Genomic DNA, 21,996 nt, shown 5'->3' with positions numbered 1-21,996 from the left:
AAAGTGTTTTTTGTATCATTACAGGCTTTTGCTGACATAATTTATGTTTCAGTTCCATATGATAAGCAAGATGCTTGTATTATATCTTTTTAGATAAACAAAGCTTCCTGTGAAAATGTCCTGGCAGTAATCTCTCTTGCTATTAATGGGGTTACAGAAGGTGAGTGGAGGCCATATTGTTTTATTTTAAATATATACTAGCCTTCAAGCCTGCTGCATCCTAAAATGCTGTGGGCGCTAGCAGGAGAAAGTGTGTGTGGGGGAGGCAGGTTGCTGGAGAGGCCTCCTTGCCACTCGGCCATGTCTCACTTCCCAGGCGACTGGTTAGGCTGCAATGGGCCTGCTGCATCCTCACCTATGCTGGTGGGTGCAGCCTCACTCAGGGCCCTCAGTAGCAATGATTGGTACGCTAATGACGTGTTTGCCTTAGGAGGCCTTCAGCAGAGCACAGGGCTGCCCTTCTTGTCAATCTACATTGGTGCATTTTGTGGGGAAAGGGCTAGCAGCAGCCTTCCTTTTAAGTTTCACTGGAAGTTTTTTGGGAGCTCCTTTTGGGCCAGCACAGGTTTTTCCTTTGAGGAACTGACAGGCGGCCATTTTCCTCGAGCAAAAAGCACAACGGTCTGCAGCTGCAGCGCCTGGCCTCTGCTGGGCCAGGAGACAGGTTGGGGTGGCCATGAGGAACAGGCCAGGTGGCAGAGAGACTGGAGCGCATTGCAGAGCCGTGGCGAGAGTAGGAGGTGGCACCGCTCCTCAGAGCTGAAGGTGGGACTGAGAGACACGGCGGCGTCTTCGGGCGTGCTGGCTCTGCACCTCGATGGATGTGGAGATAGGAGAGAACGAGGTCCTGGCAGACAGCCACACCTGCAAGCCAGAGGAAGGAGGGAGGCAGCCCCAGGACAGGCTTGGGGACCCGGATTCCTGGCTGCATGTGAGCGGGGAAAATGGCTTGCTGTGGAAAACCGCAGCAAGTGAGAAGCCTGCCAGCATGAGAATTTCAACACTGCCGCGGCCTCGTTCTAGCCGCCACCGACTTCGTGGTGCCACCTCCTAGTGGCCGCTGCCAAGTCATTCTCTGGTCTGGGTGGTTCTGGTGGCCGCGAGCTCCTCATCGCCACTGCGGCCTCCTTGTCAATAGTGCTGCCTTTCCATTGGCGTTGGCTTTTCACTGCCACGGTCTTTCTGACGGTTCCAGCACCTTCTCGCCCCCGTGGCGTTCTCTGTGTGTTGTTCCTGCTGCTGCCTACACCACCACCTCCTTGCCGCAGCTGGTGGCTCATGGTAGGGCAGGCCACGTAGGGACTGGCTGCACTCTGATTGGCCCTAGCCCAGGACTCTCTCCACCCCCTGACCGGTTTCATAAATATGAAGAGGAACCATGGATAAGATATACAACTCAGCTCCCTTTTAATGTGCATATAATTCTTAGCTGTATATACATATTTCAGGAAACAAAGGTTTGTGCACGTTTGCTATCATCTAAAGGCATTCTTAGGATTAGCTCACATAATTGGCAGCTGCCTTTCATTACAAGTATGTCAGACTATGATACAGGTGTATGCCCATGCATGTTAGCCCCACAGTTAATTCCGCCAAAAGTATCCTGCAGTTTGTCCATGAATAATCTGCAACATGTGCTACATTGTATGAAAGCTAGCAATGCATATGTGTAATCTCCATGCACCACAAGAGGAACTGAATCTTGAGCTAAAGATTGCACATTCCAGCCCAACTGTCTCTTCTTTTCATACTTACCTTCTCATACTGTATTAGTAATGGAAACTACTTTTCCCTTGAATGCCATATTTTTGCATATCACATAGAGGAAAGAATTTTAATAAATTTAGGATATCAGAATTTCATAGGATAACTATGAAAATATGGGGGGATAACATCTAATAGTCAAAGATTTTGACTATGATCCTTTGTAGTATAAAAGAGCAAGAGTCCAGAAACACAGCGCAACTGTGACTCACAAAAGCTGTCACAATTGCCACATGCCACAAATTTAAAGTGCTACTGGATTCTTGCTCCTTCCTACTGGTACAGATAGACTAACATGGCTACCCATCTTCATTAGTCCCTTGTGTTTCCATAGCATTTTAGAATTTAAAATCCGTTTTCTTACAAAGCAACGTTGTTACTTAGTGAAAGTAATTGTCATGAGGATATAGGAGTCAATTCAAAACCTTCAGTAGCAAACGGTGACTCAGCAAGAGAGGGGTATTTACACACATGCTTGAACAAATTACGTTTGTTAGGATCATATTGATAAACTGCAGTTAACATATACTTAACTACTTCGTTTCTCTTGGGATGGGGTAATTCTGCAAAACTGAACTTAAACTTGTTTTCCAATAAAGGTATTTGCACTGCTTCAACCCCTTTTGTGCTGTTGGGAGATGTTTTGGATTGCCTTCCATTGGATCAGTGTGACAGAATTTTCACATTTGTGGAAAAAAATGTTACTACATGGAAATCAGTAAGTATTTTATCAAACAAACTTAGTTTGATTTGAGATCCTGAATGGGTAAATTCAGTGAATGTTTATTACTCTGATAATTTTATGGAGCTTCTCCAATAGTGTAAATTGAGTATTTCTGATAAACAGTAATGTTAGAACATGCCATGTGTTTGGAGGCCAGGACTGCCCCATGTGTTTGCCATCTCCTGCCTGCTGTCTGGAGGCTTGGCATGTCATTGGCTTTCACTCTCCTCACCCCTAACAAAACTCCTCCACCCAGGAGGGGTCCACCCCACCTTGATGTTTCCTGGGCTGATTCCCTGTTGTGCCCATAGTCCTGCCATGACAAAGGACCCTGCTGGTGATCCAGAATCAGCTTTAGAGCCATAGGAAACACATACTAACTCAGTGGAATCAGTACTGCTGATCAGCTGCTGGATGGTTTTATGCCCCACATCTCATACAGCCGGCTCCTGCCTTGCATAGGCAGCCAGCTAGGGGCAGTAGAGGACCCCAAAGAAGAGATTACAGAACAGAGCATAGGCTTCCACAATAGTACAAGACAGTACAAGACAATAGTACAAGGCCATAAAACTCAAGGCTGAGGAGGATGCGGTGACTGTTCCTCCACTCCTGTTCTGATGCTGGCATAGGTGCTGGGAGCTCAACATCATACAGGTGATTCCCCCACCCACAGGTCTCACCTCCAGCAGCCAGGGGCTGCTGTTTGAATATTCCCATGCCATATTGTCTTTGTTATTGGTTGTCAGCTTTTAATGCTCATGAACAGTGGTTTTGGATTGTCCTGTGGTATATGTTTATTATTTATTTATTATTTGAACTTTTATGCTACTGTTCCTAGCCAGTTAGCCTGCAGTGACTTGCGATATGGTTTAAAACAATAAAATAAAAAACAACATTAAGAATCCCCTCCCACCCTTCCCAACCCACCCTCCGAAAATGCACCTCCTTAAGCCACCGATTTCCTGCCATATGTGCCCAGAAAGATGTAAAAAAAGGCAGAGTACCAGGAGGCACCAGAGTTACCAGTAGAATCCTGGTCATCTACATTCAGAGAAGAGTTTGGATCCAGTCAGCTTTTCTACTGTTGTCCACCAAAATGCCTACATTGGGGATCACAAGACCTGTATGGATGAAAGGCACGTAGGCTAGGGTTTACAGTAAGGAGATGCAATTAGGTGAGAAAAGTGGGGGGGGGGGACCCTGATTGGATGAACCTTTGATTGGCACCAAATCAACAGGTCTTGAAATAAGCTTTGTCAGGGCCCAAGCTAATCTATATAAGTTCTCTGGGCCAGTTTTGCAAAACAGTCAGTAAATATTGCTGGCCCACAAAAAAATTGTATCAGCTTGTTTGTATTTCACTAGCATGTAAGAAAAATGATCACCTTTTCCATGTTTTTTTTTTAAATTTCCCTGCCTGGTTGCCTGGAGATAATTTTATTTTCTTGCAACAAGCCTTTAGGGAGATAGCTGTGGTACTATAACAGCGTAACTGGCATTGTTGTAACTCTGAACATTAACTAATTACATTCTTTAATGATATTTCTAGAATACATTTTACTCGGCAGGAAAAAATTACTTGCTCAGAATGTGCAACGGTAAGTAGTCTTTGTTTAAAAAATAAAGGCAATTAAATGACTTATTACAGCACCTTGCTAAGAAAGTATTACAAAAATATGATTCAGTATTTAAAATATGTGTGTTGTATAGACTACAATTTGTTTTAAACAGTTTTTAAATTTATTATCCTTTTGGAGAATAGTATTTATGAATTTTGTGCATGTTTGACACTCATATACTTAGGCAACTAGAAAAACAGATTAATTTAAAGGAGCAATAACATTCTTTGGGATGTGTTTACCACCCCTTCATTTTCAACAGCAATTTGCATCCTACTTACATCGCAGACCTCCTTGCTATTGCAGGTTCTGATATATTATGCAACTCTTGAGTGGATCCAGTTGGGAGCTCTATGGGGCTTAAAATTTGAAGGGGAAATCAGTGGCCGTCTCCCTTTTGTAAAAGTAGAAGTGCACAATAAATTTGTACATGAAAGTTTGGGCTTCAGGGCATAATCAAAAGGTAACATATTTTCTCCTGTTGTTTAGACCTCTTACGAAGGTTATCTAAATCGCAAAATACAGTGTTCTGTGGAAGAATTCAGCTATTCCTGGCTAGATTATTCCCCCTTTCAGAAAAGTCAGGTAAGATTTATTCTTTTATGATGTCAGAAATGTCAGAAATAACTTAACGGATGGCTTGAAGTAGAGTCGGTCCAATGTATTTTAAGCCCAAGGCTATTCTGATTTTCAATTATATTTATTTTAGAAGATTGGTAACTGATCTCTGATACAGACAACAATACTAGACTCAATTTCCTGTCATTGTAATTAAATTTCAGTGTAATTGTTCCTACTTGGCTTTCAGGAAAGATTGCTTCTTATGTGTGTAAATTGGCCTGCTCCTTGCAGTTTATATTATTATTTTTTTCAATTTATGTAGCAGTTTCTCACAAGTTCTTCATTTGGGGTTTGTTTTGTTTTTTGTTCATTTATTTTTTAACATTCATCTTTTCCCCTGCAGGGCTCAACTTGCAAAGTCAATTTAACCTGGAAAATATCACCGTTTTTAATACCAATGAGCAAGAGAGCACTCTAGGACAGAAGGTCAATCTTCTTTTTAATTTATATAAAGAGAAACTAATTTTGTGAATAAGCTGTAAAAGGGGGGATATAAGAATGACATACAGCCTTCTGGGTACTGAATAAATATAATTGCACCATTTCCAAAAGAAGTAAAAGGGATTAAAAAACAAGCGGGTCTTGTTCCACATCAGATTTAAGCCCTGTTCCTGAACGCTTAAAAAGGTATAAGGCAATACTCAAATTTTTGATTTGGGCTGTGTGTTCACTTTCCTAATTTTAGTTCAGATTTCAAAAAAAAATTAATTGTAATCTGTATCTTCTGGTAATAATACAAAGCCTTTTGCAGGATTTTTTTGTTTTTTAATATGTGGGGAAAGTTTTAGGTCTATTAAAGTGTGTTTTTTCTTCAGCATGTAGAAGAGCGAGATGAAGGGATGGAAGTAGAAGAAGGTGAAATGGGAGATGATGAAGCTCCTACAAGCTGGTAAGTGTATAGTCAAAGCTTAATTTTTTCATCTTTTTTATAATTTCTAATATGAAAAAATATTAGAAATGCATATGTATGGTATGGTTGGTAAGTGGTTGCCATTCATTGTTTTTTTATCAAACGAACTTACATTTTATCCATGTTTATATCATAAGACTGGAAGTTAAAATCCTATGTAGAGTTACTTCAGTCTAAACCCATTGATTTTGGTAGGCTTCAGCTGGGGAAACTGTGGTAGGCTGGAAACTGCAGCAGGCATATTTGCTGTTACTAAAATTGCTGTTGCTTTGTAGGGAAATGTTTGGATTGTTAGTGATATGCTAAGTACATTGATTTGGCTAAACAAGTGTTAGTAAATTTGATCTCTAGCTTTGTTGGTCTCCTGTGTCTTTTGGGAAATAGTAGCTGCATTAATTAGAACTTTGTTTCTGTACCCAGGGAACCAAGTGAGAAATGTGCAAATAAGTCGTGGTCAAGCTTTAAATTTCAAGAGTAGTTTTAGTAACACACACACACCAGGAGTTTTCCCTCAATTGAGACAAACTTTTTAAAATGAAAAATTCAGTTCTAAACAGTTACTATTTTTAAAAACCAGTATTGCCTTATCCTATAGCTAATAATAGGCTGTTTAGATTCAAGAGGATAGCCGTGTTGGTCTGAAGCAGCACAACAAAACAAAGAATCCAGTGACACCTTTAAGACCAACAAAGATTTATTCAAGGTGTGAGCTTTCAAGTGCATGTACTCTTTCTCAGATGGTCAGTTCATTAGTCTGAGGAAGAGTGCATACACTCAAAAGCTCACACCTTGAATAAATCTTTGTTGGTCTTAAAGGTGCCACTGGACTCTGATTTTGTTTAATAGGCCTATTGTGGATGGAACATTTGATAGTGGGACATTTGCAATCAGCAACACACTTGTTTGCTTTCAGTAGAAGGATATATGCAAACATTTGTTATGTGTGAAATATACCAGTGTGTATTTGTAAATGAAGTCCTCCTTTCACATTGCACTGGGAGGGCATTTGTAGAGCTGGAGGCAGGAACTTGGACAAACTTAAATGTCCTTTAGTTTTTGTCAGTTTACTTTTAATATAATGTCTTGAGTTGAAATGGTGTCTTGATCCTGGTAATATTAGAAAGGAAATGATTTTCAATACATTGTCAACTTGAGCTAAAAGATTTTATATCATTAATTTGTCATCGTTCAAATCCCGTAATTGGCTCTATGCAGTCCACTGTCAATATGTTTGTGCACGTAATTGGGGAGAGTTACTTACGGTAGTATCTTTAAACCTACAGTATGATTGATTAGCTGTAGTTGACTATGGAGAAGGATTTTCTACATGAACAAAAATAATTATGAAGTCTTGAACTTTGGATTTTTTTTTTAAAGGAAGAAAATATTTTTATTTTTCCATTTATGAATTCAAATTTGTCTCAAAGTGCAAGTTATGGGTGTGTGTGTGTAGTAGTAATTTTTTATTTTTCCCTCCAGCTCTATCCCTATAGATTACAACCTGTACAGAAAGTTCTGGTCACTTCAAGACTACTTTAGAAATCCTGTGCAATGCTATGAAAAGGTCTCATGGAAAACTTTTCTAAAGGTAATTACTGTAGTGTGGATTTTTTTCCCTCTTCATCTAGTGTGCATTCATTCTGTTTTACAGAGTTTGTCCTAACTAGGCAATTTTAGAAGATGATGATATGTAACGAGGGATGTTGTTGTCCAGTAATAATGAAGACACAGCAAATGCTCAATGGACAGAGCTGTATCCAGGAGTTATTACAATGCTTTGTTCCTAGCAGAATAAGTCCAAAACAAAAGCTATGTAATACGTTTTAATAAGACCGCCCAAATGACACCAGATGGTATGAAAGGTTTCAGGTTCTTCAGAGTTCTTTGTTAGATTGGATTTTTTTTTAATTGTATGGGGAAGGGGAAAAGATGTTCTCTAAGGAAGTGGAGGTTGTAGGTAGGACATTGTTTTTTGCTTTGGACCAGAAACCTAATGGTATTGTCCCCCACTCAACAAAATCTTTCATATTGTGCTTGGGTATTTCATAGCTTCCTGATGTTGGATTTTACTTTAGAAGTCTGCAGCTTCCTGTAGCCTCTAGGAATATATGTGTATTGTATGATAATTTGCAATTGTAGTTTGCCTCTTGGTTTTCCTTGTGAGCCCCATTGTCAGTCTTAAGTTAAGATTGAGTAGATTTTAGCTGGGACTTGTAAAGAAGCATATGAGGCAATCTTATGTTGGTCTTGAAATCATCATAATATGCTAATGTTGTACAAGGATATGCTGGCATTGCACTGTTGTTGTCTTTAGCTGTTTACATATCGCTTTTAGTGATCTCTCATCAGTTTCCTATCATATCTACACCTGCTTAGTTGCAGTGACCTTTTAGCATCAGAATGAATCAGGAAGCTGGGACTAATGATATTTAGCGTGCTTTTGTGAGTTAAAGTTGATTCCATCAGAAGTGCTGGAATATAAATTGATGGGGCCAGTTGATATACACAGAAGAAAGGGGGAGGGTGGAATGTTACAAAAAGAGGCCAGATCAAGAAGAGTAATTGGAAGGGGCAGGAACAGTATATCTGATCACATTTCAAATAAAGCTGCTTTCTGGCTATAATTTTTAGGAGATTTACTACAATATTTATGTAAATAATCTTTTTGGCATTTTTTTTAAAGTACTCTGAAGAAGTATTAGCTGTCTTTAAGAGTTACAAGTTGGATGATACCCAGGCTTCAAGAAAGAAACTAGAGGAACTGAAAACTGGAGGAGAGCATGTTTACTTTGCTAAGTTTCTCACAAGTGAGAAGGTACTATTTGGCTGAGCCTAATATAAATGAAAACTGGATATATGGAAATATCAATGTTGTGGAGGCAACCATGGCAAAATAATTAGTAAAAAAATATTCAGAGCCAGTCAGATCTCCAGTAGCTGATTTTGATTGTGTGTTTACGTGTCTGTATGTATATTTCTTTTTGTTGTTGTTGTTGACATTCCCCAAGGGCTCAGGGCCGTTCACAACACATCCTATGCTATGATGTTTTGGCGGGTGGTATGCAAATGTTGTTGCTCATGTAGGGTTGCAGTATGTTAGTGTTATTCTGTGGGCCTCAACCATAGGCCTGGTGATCAGAAACCCCTATAGGCAAAATCCCCACTGGCCCTAGCCATTTTCTAAAATCATTGCCAGCCACAGAAGAGGTATTGGTGGGCCCTTGGACACCCACCAACCATGTTGGGGGACCCCTGCTCTATGTTATAGAACTATTGCTGAAGATAGTGGCAGACAACACATGTTCTTTTCTCTCTTCCCCCCCCCCAGTTAATGGATTTACAACTGAGCGACAGCAATTTCCGCCGTCACATCTTACTGCAATATTTAATACTATTTCAGTATTTAAAGGGGCAAGTGAAATTTAAAAGGTAAGGTAGGAAGTACTGATTTAAATCATTTACTTTAAAAAATGATTTCTTATACTGAAAAAAATTGTGAAGTTTAGCAGAATGTTGTTAAATTAAACTACAATCATTTGCAGGTCTTATATTATTCTACCCACTTGCTCTGTTCATACGGATCTGTAGCCAGTGCAATCTGTTAGAAAGAGGTAGCTTTTAGCGAATTATACCCAGATGGGTTACAGAAGCCTGAAGTTGTATGTGAAAGGGAAGACATACTGATATTTTTCATACAACAAATGAGAACAAAAGGTGTGTTTGATGTGTGATTCTCTGGCTCATGATAATATAATCAAGCCTGTTCCATATCTGTAAGTTGAAATACCAGGGAAAATAACAATGTAAACATATTAGCAACAATTATAACTGAAAGTTAACCCAATGCTGCTTCATTCTGTTTTTTTTTTTAGGTAGTTGGCAAAGCTATATTTTATGAGTCAGATTTTGCAGTTCTTCTGGATTTCTGTACAACTTTACAATCAATGCACAGGGATCTCTGAATACCTTTCTCTTTTTGAAGATGACATGTTATTTGGAATTCTCACTTATTCACGTTAAAATTATACTTTGTTCCAAATAAGTGTCTGTCATATTGAAGTACTTTTAAAGTGCTTTTAAAGTTTTCAACTTCATTCTTTAGCGAAAAGTGAGAATATATCAGAATATGCAGACCCAGCAGGCAGGACAACGAGTTGTCTGCTGGCATTGGAAAGTTAGGGGTCTGGGGCAGAGAGAGGGTCAGGTCAGCCATGCCAGAGTGAGCATAGATGCTTGGACAGGCTTTAAAGGAGGTGGTGCAACATAGCCTTGGGCTGAATTGGGTCTTTGCCCAGTACAAATGCATTCTAAGTGTGCCACCTGCAGCAGCAGAAAGACTAAAGCAAAGTTACTCCTGAGTCCCTGCATGGCCTTATGGAGTAGTGGCCTCTGCCCACCCTCCTCCATTCCGCAATCACAATGATGCATTCAGAATCTGGCATATATTCACAGTCCTTTGAAAATAAAAGCAACCTAAAGATGCTAACTGGATCTTTGCAGTTTTTCAAATAGTTGCTTTGTAGCCATGAACAAAACACTTTATGTAATTAATTACATTCATATACTGTGCCTCACTATATTTTTCTTTTAATTGGTGTCTTGCTTCGTAGCTCAAACTATGTTCTAACTGATGAGCAGTCTCTCTGGATTGAAGACACTACAAAGTTAGTCTATCAGGTTAGTGCTGTAGCCTGCAAGCTGTATATTTTCAGGTTGTGCATTATATTTTCACAAGTATCTCCACTAGTACATCATATGGCATTTATTTTATTTTATTTTTATTTTATTTATTCATATTTTTATACCGCCCTCCCCGAAGGCTCAGAGCGGTTTACATGTAACTGAAACTATACATTTGTTCTTGCTGTGCTCTTTTTGTATAACTCTGTGGCTTTTGTTTTTTAAAGAGTCAAGCTAAGATTGAGAAGCAAGAGGAATATGTATTTATGAGCTGTGAACTTACCTGTTTGATGATTATTTCCAGTGCTCTGCTGCAGCAGTTGGCATCTAATTATCTGACCTCTTTCTAATAACAGCTTCTTTCAGAAAATCCCCCAGATGGAGAGAGATTCTCAAAAATGGTAGAGGTGAGTGGCCTCTCTGTAAATTGAATTAAGATATAACTTAACGGGTTTCATTTCATAAAAACAAGATGGCATTATAATAATTTGTTCCCTGCTTATTAATTGGTTGCCCCTCCCAGCATAGTGGTTTTCAACATCTCATTACAACAGTTAATTTGTAAAAACATTCAGCATTAACATTAAAACCTATCAAAACAATCAAATCAACTGATGTCCTGTGTTGCTCTTCAGTACTGTTGAGGTAATTCTGATTTTAACTCCACATTTTAAATTTCAGGTTTTGATGGGGGATGTGAGTATCCATGTGGAGGGGAGCTCAGGCGGTGACTAGATGCTATTGCTGGAGCTCATTTTGGGAGGGTGGAGTCCAGCCAGCTGTCCATTAGGAAGTGGAGCTGGGTGTCATCTGCATGTTGGGGGCACGCAAGCCGAACCCTGCAACCAGCTGGGCTAGAGAGAACCCAGTCCCAATGAAGATATTAAATTAAGTAGGAGAGAGAACCGAGTCCTGTGGGACTCCACAAGGGAATTGGCAGTGTCACAATTGGTTCTCTCTCACTGTGGCCCTGGATAAAGATCAGCTATTGAATGGCTGTTCCCCATATTCTAGCATCGGTAAGACCTTAATTTAGCCTCATGGGTGCAACTAATTTATTTGTTTTGGGGGGTATTCTTTCCCCTGTTGTTAAAATGGCTTTTAAGTCCCTTGCATCACTGTAACGAAGTTACATACATACCTAGCATAAAAAGATGGCCCACAACAACCAGTTTATTTATTTTTAAATATTCCCTGCAATAACATTCCAAGGAAGCTTACCACACATCCCTCTTGCCACTAAGTGTGAGAGGCTCATGGTCATCCTATAACTTTCCATGACAGAGATGGGATTTGAATTCTGTTACTCCCAGGTTCAGGTCTGTCACACTAACCACTACGCCAGATGAGATCTCAGAGATGAACACTGAAATTAGAAGAAGAGGAGTTGTAAAACAGAATGAATGCACACTAGATGAAGAGGGGGAAAAATCCACACTACAGTCATTACCTTTAGAAAAGTTTTCCATGAGACCTTTTCATAGCATTGCACAGGATTTCTAAAGTAGTCTTGAAGTGACCAGAACTTTCTGTACAGGTTGTAATCTATAGGGATAGAGCTGGAGGGAAAAAAAAATTACTGCTACACACACACACACACACACACACCCCCATCCATAACTGTGGGGTAGCTGAGAGCCCTGATATTACTGCTCAGTCAGAACAGCTTTATCAGTGCTTTATATTTTCTGCTCTGACTTGTACACTGGCTTTGTGGTATATTGGTTTTGCGACTCTTTAATCTCTGCACTAATGCTGAAAGTGATAGCAACTCATATTGAGGGTTTTATGTTTTTATTCTTACAGCACATATTAAACACAGAAGAAAATTGGAATTCATGGAAAAATGAAGGTTGTCCAAGTTTTGTTAAGGAAAGGTATGAAATGTTACATTTGAACTGGATTGTATTCCTTAATACCACATGCATGTTCCTGTAAAACTTTAATATTGTATTTAAGAAAATTAATATATAGTGCTGTATCATCTAAATTATTTTGTAACCAGTTATGTAAAAGGGAAGGTTTTCCTTCCTTATATGATCCTATGTAGGCCCTTTATATTGCTGCATCTTGCTCTTAAGCTAGCAAGAAGGAAATAAAATAGCCCTGATTTGAGCTTAAGTAGTTACAAAAGAAATATCCAGACTTTAATTTTTGTATTGATGTAATTATAGACAGCAAGAGAGATTGATGGCTTAACCATCAGTAAATAAAATTTTACTCCCCAGTGGATGGAGGAGGGCCTAAAAATGGAATGTGTCTCTTATTGTCCGTCCATAGGAGTTTTGCAAATAGGTGGTAGCATGTAGTTTTTTTTCCCTAGCCTGGTGCTAAGAACCAGTCTGGCTATAGTGGCACACAGGGGAGAGATATGTAGGTTGGAAACTGCTGTTTGTAGCTGATGTTCTTTAGTGTGGATCTTTACCCTTTTCCAGATGTAGATAAATGGACTATGCCCCCACCATTCAAACTTGGTTTGATGAATCAGGTTTGCAGATATCCTCCACCTTGGGGGAACACTAATGGAAGCAGTTTGTACTTTAATCTCCTGTGAACCAAAATCATCAGCTGAAAGATCAAAGTTTGAGTCCACCTTTATGACTAACAAAGTTTAATTCTGCGTACAAGATTTTATGTGCATGTATACTTTTTCATATACATTGAAATAAGACTTCCTCAGTATTTCAGTGAATCTGAAAAAGTGTACATGCACACAAAAGCATATACCCAGAATTAAACTTTGTTGGTCTTAAAGGTGCCACTAGACTCAAACTCTGTTCTGTTGTGGCTACTCACCTAAATCCAGCTAAAAACTGTCAATCATCCCAAAGGGGAATGGCTTGACTGCATCAGATACATTTCCTATTGTACTCTTATTTTCTGTCTTTCATAGGCTGAAGCCCCCATGAAGATGTGCATGTAATTTGTGTACCTTTAGAAGACTTCAGCTAAAAAACTGCTTTTTGAGCATTATGATTTTATTTTTGTTCTATTTTGGGGGGAGAGTTCTTAACCCTCAGGGAGTTAAGGTGATATTTTAGCATCTCAAGAAATACATGGGAGGTGCACTTGCCTGGGCTAATGCACCAAACATCCTCAATTAAGTAGGCTGTTAATATGCAAGCCTACAGTATGTGGGCTAATATATTTTTCTTTAGACCAGGTGATTCCAAGCCAGTAAGGCCTTTTGTGCGAAAGAGGCCAGCTCCTGAAGACTTCCTGGGAAAAGGACCTAACAAAAAAATTCTTATGGGAAAGTATGTCAAGTCCTTAATTTTCTTAATTCTTGTATTTGTCATTTGTATAAGTAACTTAGTGATAAGAACAATGATATTACAAGGTTAGGAAAAATAATATTGTAATGCTCTATGCTGTAGTATACATAGTATATATAGTATACTACACATTCTATGCATATATACTATATATTACAATATTGTTATACTCTATGCATACAGTATATAATTTTTAATCCTTGAGTATATGTCTCCTGTTAATATTATGTTTATTTTAAATTTGAGGATCTTGCTTATTGAACAAACTTTTAAACAAATTCAGGGGCAATTGATGTGGAATATCTACTGGTGCAGTCCCCCAAAAGGAAGTCTACAGACATGACATCCGTAGAGTCCTGCCCCAGGGACCGCGCCAGTGGATGTATAGTGGCAGCGGCGCCAGAGCACTGAGGCACACTCACTGCTCTGGCGGTGTGGCCACCGCCAGTCTTCCGAGGCTGATTCCGCTCTCCAGAGGGCGGGGCAGCCTTGGGAGACTGGCAGGGGCGGGGCCAGCTCAGCCAGCAGGTAAGGAGAGGGGGTAGGAAATAAGGATTCTCGCCCCTTATGTCTGTAGATTTTTTTTAAGTTTATTTTCTCATAGGAATTGGAGAGATGGTAGAACCTGATGTTCCTACAAGAAATTTTGCTTAGAAATATTTGCCATCATTAGTAAAGAAGAGCTTTTGATCTTAAAGAATGAGAAAAAAACATAGGAGGCAAATGGGGTCACTAGTGGGTTCCTGGGTAGGGCTACTGGGGATGTGAGGGGTTTTTTAGTGATTTGTTTGATTTTATTCTGGTTTTATTATCGTGTTGTGAACCAGCTGGCCAGAGAATGACAGTCAATAAGTCTAATTAGTTTTTGTGAATGGTGGAAATGATGATTAATGCTACTAATTAACATCAAGGAAACGTTTGATTAATCAAATCATGTTCTCTGTGATGTAATTTGTATTTCTTCTTTTAGTGAAGAGTTAACACGGCTCTGGAATTTATGCCCTGATAACATGGAAGCCTGTAAATCTGAGAGTCGGTAGGTAAAAAAACTGTAATAATTTCAGTGATACATCCTGAATTAATTATATAGCTGTGTTTATAATGCACATACATAATAATGCAAAATATGGCATGAGTGGAGTGTTGGTTGTTTTGTCCAGTTCTAGTATGTGCATCAACACAATCTGCAACCATATAATTACTTTGTAGGACAGCTGGGTAAAAGATTTATGAGGAATATAATTCATTAATATAGAAATATTTATTTATTAAAAATCACTGAAAGCAGATAATCAGATTACTTCACAAGCTATTCTTCAAGTGTTAAGAAGCTATTTCACTGAGAATATCAACAAGGTATTTCTGAAATAGCTTCAAATCAATTAAATCCAAATAATATAATTTTGTACAGATTGTCATGTTGTATTGCAGTAAAATAAGTATTTTTTTGTTTAACCGTCTGGTCAACCAAAGTGAAATTCTTTACTGTATCTGTGAATTAATTAATTGAAAACTCTTTAAAAATGGTCCCCCTCCCCTGTTATTACAGAATTTAATCTAAAATTTGAATGCATGGTAGTAAGAATAGGAACAAGTTCAGTACTCAATCTGATTTTATGTCACAGGGAGTATATGCCAACATTGGAAGAGTTCTTTGAAGAAGCTATTGAACAGGCAGTTCCTGAAAACATGGTTGAGAATGAATACAAGTATGTATGGAAACATTTTATCTTACCCTTTCATTAATACCTACCCTTTGTTATTCTAAAGCAGCTAGGGAAGTTTGGCTCAATGGGGCAATAGCTACCTGAATCTGATTATCATTACAGGGCAGTGAATAATTCTAACTATGGCTGGAGAGCATTGAGGCTGTTGGCACGCAGAAGTCCTCACTTTTTTCAGCCAACCAACCAGCAATTTAAGAGTCTACCAGAATACCTTGAAAACATGGTCATCAAGTTAGCAAAAGAACTACCTGTAAGTACTATGCAATGCTTTTTCTTTTCTTTTTGCCTTGCTATAATTCCTTTTATTGAGGGTGCTCCGCAGTAAAATGCAGTGTTAGAATATGTCAGCTTTGAAATCTCACTGTCTATAACATAACTTGGCGTCATTTTTGGTTAATGTTCTGTATCATTTCTGCGGGGAAAGTCCAGGCAAGCATATTCTGGGGAAACTCCACTAGGGGAGGGATTAGTGTCTGTAAATGACAGATCAGTGCATCAGTTCTGATTGGAGATATTTCAGAAGTACCCAAAAATCTAGTAGCGCTTTAAAGGGCTAACATTTACTTCAGCATAAACATTTGAGAGTCAGAGCTCATTTCAATGGATGCATTGTACGTTTATTGGGTTGATTATATATATTTGGAATAAAAGAGGTCATTGAACACATTATGCTATAAAAAGTTTAATCAGTTTGCACACAGTGGGTAAGGGTCATCCCCAACTTTTAGTGGCAGATAGAAAATGAAATCCTACTTTGCCTTAGTGAACTCTGCTTATTAGTGTAGCTGATCTTCAATGGGAACAAATCTTAAAGCTGGAGCTTTAAGAAATGAATGCCCTCAGTGGCTATTGCAAAGCTATCAAAACAGTTTGGCCAGCCCAAGCCTTTTCAGTAGAAGACAGGTGGCAAGGGGCAGGGCCCTTTGCAGGGTTGTTTGGGCCTTTTAGGAAGGACTTAGCAGGACCATGCCTGAAAGCAACCATTGTGACTTCTTACCATGAGTACCCAGGCTAAGCTACTTTTTACTGGCCCATACAACCACTATGGTCTAGTGATTAGAGTTTCAGACTAGGATCTGGGAAACCCAGTTTTGAATCCCCACTGTTCTGTGGAAGTTCACTTGGGTTTGTGAGGATTTTGGGGCAGTACGTGATTTGCAAAGTCAGGTTTGTGGCAGGACAACCAGCATAAACTTTCTAGTTGTTCATAGAATCATAGAGTTGAATCATAGAATCATAGAGTTGGAAGGGGCCATACAGGCCATCTAGTCCAACCCCCTGCTCAACGCAGGATTAGCCCTAAGCATCCTAAAGCATCCAAGAAAAGTGTGTATCCAACCTTTGCTTGAAGACTGCCAGTGAGGGAGTTTGTGAACAGATACAGGTGGACAGAATTTGGAGGAGCATTTGTAGGAGATCCCCTGTGATTTTGATGTCCCTAGGATTCACAGTATATATTCTGTAACTCTTGAACCTGTCCCTGTCAAAATGGCCACCTGTGGGCATTTTCCCAGAAACCACTGTTCTGGGGGCAACTTTGAGGGGAGCATAATTTGGACCACATACATCCTATCTTCACTGAGCTTGGGGGGAGCAGGTAGAGGAGAGTCAACCAGAGATCCCCTGTGACCATGGTGTATCTAGCACACTGGAGAGCGGCATTCTATGTCATTAACCAAACCAGTTTGCTTGGCAGCTAAAAATTCATGATGGTTCATGGTTTATAAACCAGGCCGCAGACCCCAAACTGCATTTTCCCAGGTCCCAACGTGCAGAAAGACAGGGCAAAAATGATAAAAAAAAATAATAATAATAAATACAGCTGAAGATGGAGGGAGGTTGGGAAGGAGATAAAGAAGTAGGGGAAGAGGAGAGAATGAAGAAAAAGTGTGGGGAATGGAGCACAAGGGAAAATGAGGTGTTTGCTCCCTGCAAGTTGTTCTGGGTTCTTCACCATGTAGCTGGGCCCAGCCCAGTGGCCAACATTGCTCAGCAGCCCTAGCTTTCCTGGGTAAAGGCGGCCAGGAGGCTGGATGGAACGAAAGCTACAGACAGGAAAAGGTAGGTTGGCTGGTGGGTGGGAACGAGGGAAAAGAAAAAGAGGGAGAACTCAAGTGTTCTTCCCCTTCTTCCTTTAAAAAGGGACCATACCATTGTTTCATGTAAATGTGAAGTCCAGTATAAATGCTGACTCTTGTTATTAACTGAAATCCCAGGAATGCTCGCAGTGGCAATGAGTGATCTGGGTAGGGAGGGCATTTTCCTTGCCTCCTTTGTGCCGCCTTCTGAAGCCGAATAAGGCTGAGAACAAAGCACTGGGAAGGCATCGTCTCCCTGTCTGCACTAGCTCCCAGCATTTTGACTCTTCATACTTCAAGCATAACTGCCCAGACTGTGAAAAAGAATTTTGGGAACTACTGATAATACATGTAGATTTTAATTTCAAGCAGGTTTTTTTTTTTTTGTCTGTTATCAAGTAATACATTTGTGTAGGCATACTGCCCCTGTCTTGTGAAAATAAATATCAGCAGGGAATGAATGACAGCTAGCCTTCAGTTTTCACCACCTAATGATTAGGGACTCTTTACCTTGAGATCTTCCTTGAAAGGTGCCAGACCTGTGGCTTTCTCTTGAGATTTAATATACAGAAAAATAGAAGAATGAAGATTTGTCTTAACAGTGACACTTTGAGTTAATTTTGTGATACCATTTAAATTAATTACATTTCAAAGAAAAACCCAGTCATCTCCTACAAAAGTTCACAGTATTTAGGTTTAAAAATGCAACAAATAGGTAATAACAATATGTTGTTGTTCAGTGTTTTAAGTCAGCATTTGATTAGTGACATAACTGGTCTCTGATATGCAATGAATGAAGTTAAATGAAACATGATCTGATTTAGCCTGTTTGTTGTGTCCTTTCCACATATCTTCCTGAACATTCTGTTCCACTAAAAGTGATTCAGAGACTATCAAAGCAATTCCTTTTTGCATAAGTCCATCCAATGATATTCAGTTCTTTCATTATAGCCTCCTTCTGAAGAAATTAAAACAGGCGAGGATGAAGATGAGGAAGATAACGATACTTTATTAAAGGAAAACAATGAAAGTAAGACTGTGTTCTTAGGGTTCTTTTTTCTTCTCAATGCTTTTTGTACAATGAATTTGCAAGCAGCTCCAAGTTCATCCTGTTTATTGCTTCTAACCTGCCATATTAATTGGTACTCAGATTTGTGTTGAATTTCTGATTTCTTGAAGGCAACCAGAGTATAGAGGCCATAATGTTGCCATGCTTGATACGATTGTGCTCCTTGGATTTCAGTGAGCTTTTGATATCTCATCTAGCAGTTGGCTAATCTGTCCATCATATCTGAGCAGAAGTTGTTGTGTGACATGACTATGTGACATGTCTTCTCCAAGCCTTCTTATGCTTATCATGGCTCATTTGGCAAAAGACATTTTCTGAGAAAGTATCATTTTTCAGCCCAGCTGTATTTATGAAAGTTTAAGCAGTCTATATGAAATCTTTAGACCATCTTCAAAGCAAAAGTTTTCAGAGGCCATGTAACCTCCCAGCGTCATCTCCTTCTCCTACCCAGTTTGTGACTCAGTCTGTGATCTTGGCATATTGCTCCCTTTCCATGCCCTCAGTCTGCTTATCCCTCCATTTGCAGCCCTCCTATTCCTTTGTGTTCTCTTTGTGTGCTGTTTGAGCTGAGTGCTGGTGTAACTTCATACACTTGTTACGTTCATTCATGAATGCTTCCACTTCTGTCCTTTATCCTTTCTCACCTCACCAACATAGAACAAAAACATTAACCCACATTTTAGTGATTCCTTCAACAGACTCTTGCTTAGTGTATCTATTCTGCTGCCCATTCTCATAGTGTTTTGCTCTCCTTTAAATGTGCATACAACCCGTGTTGCTATTAGTCTTTTCTCTAGTTTATTCCAAATCTAACTACTTTTAAAGGTTATCCTATGTAGAATATCCTTTAGCTCAAAATTGTGGAGTGAAATTTCATTTCAGTTGCGTTCTTTTAGTAGAATGCGTTGCAAGGAGTAAAGCAACTTCCTATTTAATTTTGTTTCTGTAGAGAAAAACAGGTACATGGTAGAATTAAAAAATCTACCAATACACAAAGTTTAAGTCCAGCTTATACCCAGAATTAAACTTTGTTGGTTTTAAAGATGCCACTGAACCCAAAGTTTGTTCTACTGCTTTAGACCAACATAGCTACCCATCAGAATCTATTATTGACAGAATCTAGTGACAATGGTCCTCTTTTGTACCGGCTAATGTATTGTGATAAAACATGTCTGAGGAAAACTGTCTGTTGGTTGGCACAAACAGTGGGTTTCACTGGAGAATGTTTTAATCACCAGTTGTGCTTGAAGTAGAAAAATACCACACGTACAAAACATGTTAATGAACAGTAATGATGGGTGTTGTGCCCAGTGTAGGATACACTGGGCAGTATCCTACCATCCATGCATTAGTGCAGCTTTTCCCAGCCTCCAGAAAGATTACCTCTGGGATTGCAAAGGAACATCCATGAGGGTCAGTGAGCTAGAGTGAGGAGGCACAAGGAGAAGAATTTGCTCCCACCCCACTTGCATAACAGGAAGGAGAAGTAATTTTCGTTCTTGCCCTTCCTCTTTTCAGCCTAACCACGTACCTTCATGTGGGTCCCTTCAGTCTTGGGGCTGATATTTTCAGGATTCAGCAATGGAGAAGAATGAGGAAAATGCAACTTCCACACACAGTGATGGAGGATTTGGAATTGTGAATACATTCTGTGAAAGCTTTTGTCACACTAACAGGAACAGTGTGTGCTCCCCTCCCTCCCAGCTGCTCGTTTCCTTTTACTTAAGATTTATCATCTTTCTAAATAGTATCTGGAGTGCAACTTGGTAAACTTTAGAGAGAAGGTTGGAAACATTGTAAGGCAGTCGGGAAGATCTATGAAGCAAGTTCATTGTGCCAGCTCAAAACTAATACAGGCTAGCTATCACATTTCACAGATCATATGATTGCCCTCCCAACTTGCATCCTCTGATTTGGGATAAATTTGGGATAAATTTGTGATGTCGGATGAGTTTGAGAGATGAGTTAGTGATTTCAGCACAGCATATGTCAGCTTTCCTTTGGGATGTATCTACCAGTATCTTTAACTGCTCTGCGGGAGCAGTATAAATAAAAGAGTACGGGCCCTTAGGGTGTGCCCTGTCCAGGATGAGGAAGGGTGCCCATTGGCCCTTTCCCCCGGAGTGACAGCCGGAGGGCCCTTCAATTGTCAGTCCGGCGCCAAGGGCCCAATGCGTGCGGCTCACGATTGTTCACTTGGCCCCGGTCTGATGAATCGGGAGGCACTTTGCGCCTCCCGACCCCCCCACCCCCCCAACATCGGCCACCTTCGGCCCACGGTCACCATTACCCGCCTACCTGCCGACACAGCAGGTAGACGGCGGGCCTCAGCCGGGAGGCGGGGAGGGGGGGGGAGCGCGCTGGCCCTGACTCTTCCCAGGCCCCAAAGCAGGCTCCTCAGCTGCCCGGGGGGGGGGGTAGAAAGCCCTTCCCAGCTGGCCGGCCAGGGCGATTGCTGGCTCAGAGAGCCGCCGATCACCCTGCCCAGCCAGCTGGGAAAGGCAGCTGGAGAAAGCCCTTCCCAGCTGGCCGGGCAGGGTGATTGCTGGCTCAAAGAGCTGCCGATCACCCTGCCCGCCTGGGAACAGCTGCGACCCGGGGGGGCAGGCGGGCTAGCGCCCACTGTATTATATTTACAGCAGGCTTAATTTCTAGTTTTTTGATAATTCTGTGTTATGGTTATGCCAACCATTTATTTTCAGCCAAATCGGGCAGAACTTTAGGCAGGGACTGGCTTTGTTTCTGTTTATAGATAGAAGTAAATTCCATAGAAATCTAGAAAGATTTGGTTTTCCATAAAATTGTACTCTTGCTTAGCTAACTAACTGTTAATGGACAAAATCATACTAGCTTCTGTTAATTATTCCCATTAAAATCCAAATTAAATTGGATTAAATCTGACTAAAACATGAAAATCTCATGGTAGGTTTATCTTTCAGGGCAATTAAAATCTGTGGTGCCTTATGAAAAACTGAAGTTGAAGGTATCACACCACAGGGCTTCAGAGAAATATCAGCACTAGTATATTTTTTATTCTAACCTTTACTTGCAGGGAATTTAGGATTTAAGATGAATGAAGCTGAGTATGAATTTTAAATATAGATTTAAGTGGAAGAAATATGGCAGTTTTAATTCTCTCAGCTAAAATATTGTTTTGTTTTGTTTTTAGGTCCAGATGTTCAACGGGACAAACTTATAACAGGGGAACAAATAGAGTTATTTGCCAACAGGCTTGGTGAATACTGGAAACTTCTAGCTCCATACTTGGAAATGAAAGACTCTGACATAAGGCAGATTGAATCAGATAGTGAAGATGTGAAGATGAGAGCAAAGCAGCTCCTTGTTGCTTGGCAAGACCAAGAGGGGATCCATTCAACCTTGGAAAATCTCATTACTGCATTGAACAAAGCTGGGTTACATGATCTTGCAGAAAGCTTAACAAATGATGCTGAGAACTACAGCTAATTTGCTCAGAAGAAATTTTTAGTTGAAACATGTGGTACACATTAAAATTTTTCTAATGTCACAA

At 40.0% G+C, this 21,996-nt stretch overlaps 1 protein-coding gene across 2 annotated transcripts in view; it reads left to right on the top strand.

Moving 5' to 3' along the window:
- The window catches only part of THOC1 (THO complex subunit 1), a 27,790-nt gene extending 5,794 nt beyond the window's left edge, over nucleotides 1-21,996 (top strand). The window contains exons 4-21 of one of the 2 annotated variants that reach the window (XM_077352644.1): nucleotides 94-160; nucleotides 2,364-2,482; nucleotides 4,038-4,086; nucleotides 4,597-4,692; nucleotides 5,072-5,154; nucleotides 5,544-5,617; nucleotides 7,118-7,226; nucleotides 8,322-8,453; nucleotides 8,967-9,067; nucleotides 10,249-10,315; nucleotides 10,675-10,725; nucleotides 12,125-12,195; nucleotides 13,477-13,575; nucleotides 14,564-14,629; nucleotides 15,219-15,302; nucleotides 15,423-15,570; nucleotides 18,350-18,428; nucleotides 21,637-21,996. In XM_077352644.1, the coding sequence (XP_077208759.1) occupies nucleotides 94-160; nucleotides 2,364-2,482; nucleotides 4,038-4,086; nucleotides 4,597-4,692; nucleotides 5,072-5,154; nucleotides 5,544-5,617; nucleotides 7,118-7,226; nucleotides 8,322-8,453; nucleotides 8,967-9,067; nucleotides 10,249-10,315; nucleotides 10,675-10,725; nucleotides 12,125-12,195; nucleotides 13,477-13,575; nucleotides 14,564-14,629; nucleotides 15,219-15,302; nucleotides 15,423-15,570; nucleotides 18,350-18,428; nucleotides 21,637-21,932 (1,791 nt within the window). In that variant the 3' untranslated portion in view covers nucleotides 21,933-21,996. The remainder of the gene's footprint in view (nucleotides 1-93; nucleotides 161-2,363; nucleotides 2,483-4,037; nucleotides 4,087-4,596; nucleotides 4,693-5,071; nucleotides 5,155-5,543; nucleotides 5,618-7,117; nucleotides 7,227-8,321; nucleotides 8,454-8,966; nucleotides 9,068-10,248; nucleotides 10,316-10,674; nucleotides 10,726-12,124; nucleotides 12,196-13,476; nucleotides 13,576-14,563; nucleotides 14,630-15,218; nucleotides 15,303-15,422; nucleotides 15,571-18,349; nucleotides 18,429-21,636) is intronic. The other variant, XM_077352646.1, reaches the window with a different exon arrangement.

The sequence above is a fragment of the Paroedura picta genome, chromosome 9 (genome assembly GCF_049243985.1).
Source record: "Paroedura picta isolate Pp20150507F chromosome 9, Ppicta_v3.0, whole genome shotgun sequence".
In the NCBI taxonomy this organism is placed as follows: domain Eukaryota; kingdom Metazoa; phylum Chordata; class Lepidosauria; order Squamata; family Gekkonidae; genus Paroedura; species Paroedura picta.
Note: the sequence above shows the minus strand (reverse complement) of the source record. Positions and strands in the feature narration are given on the sequence as shown.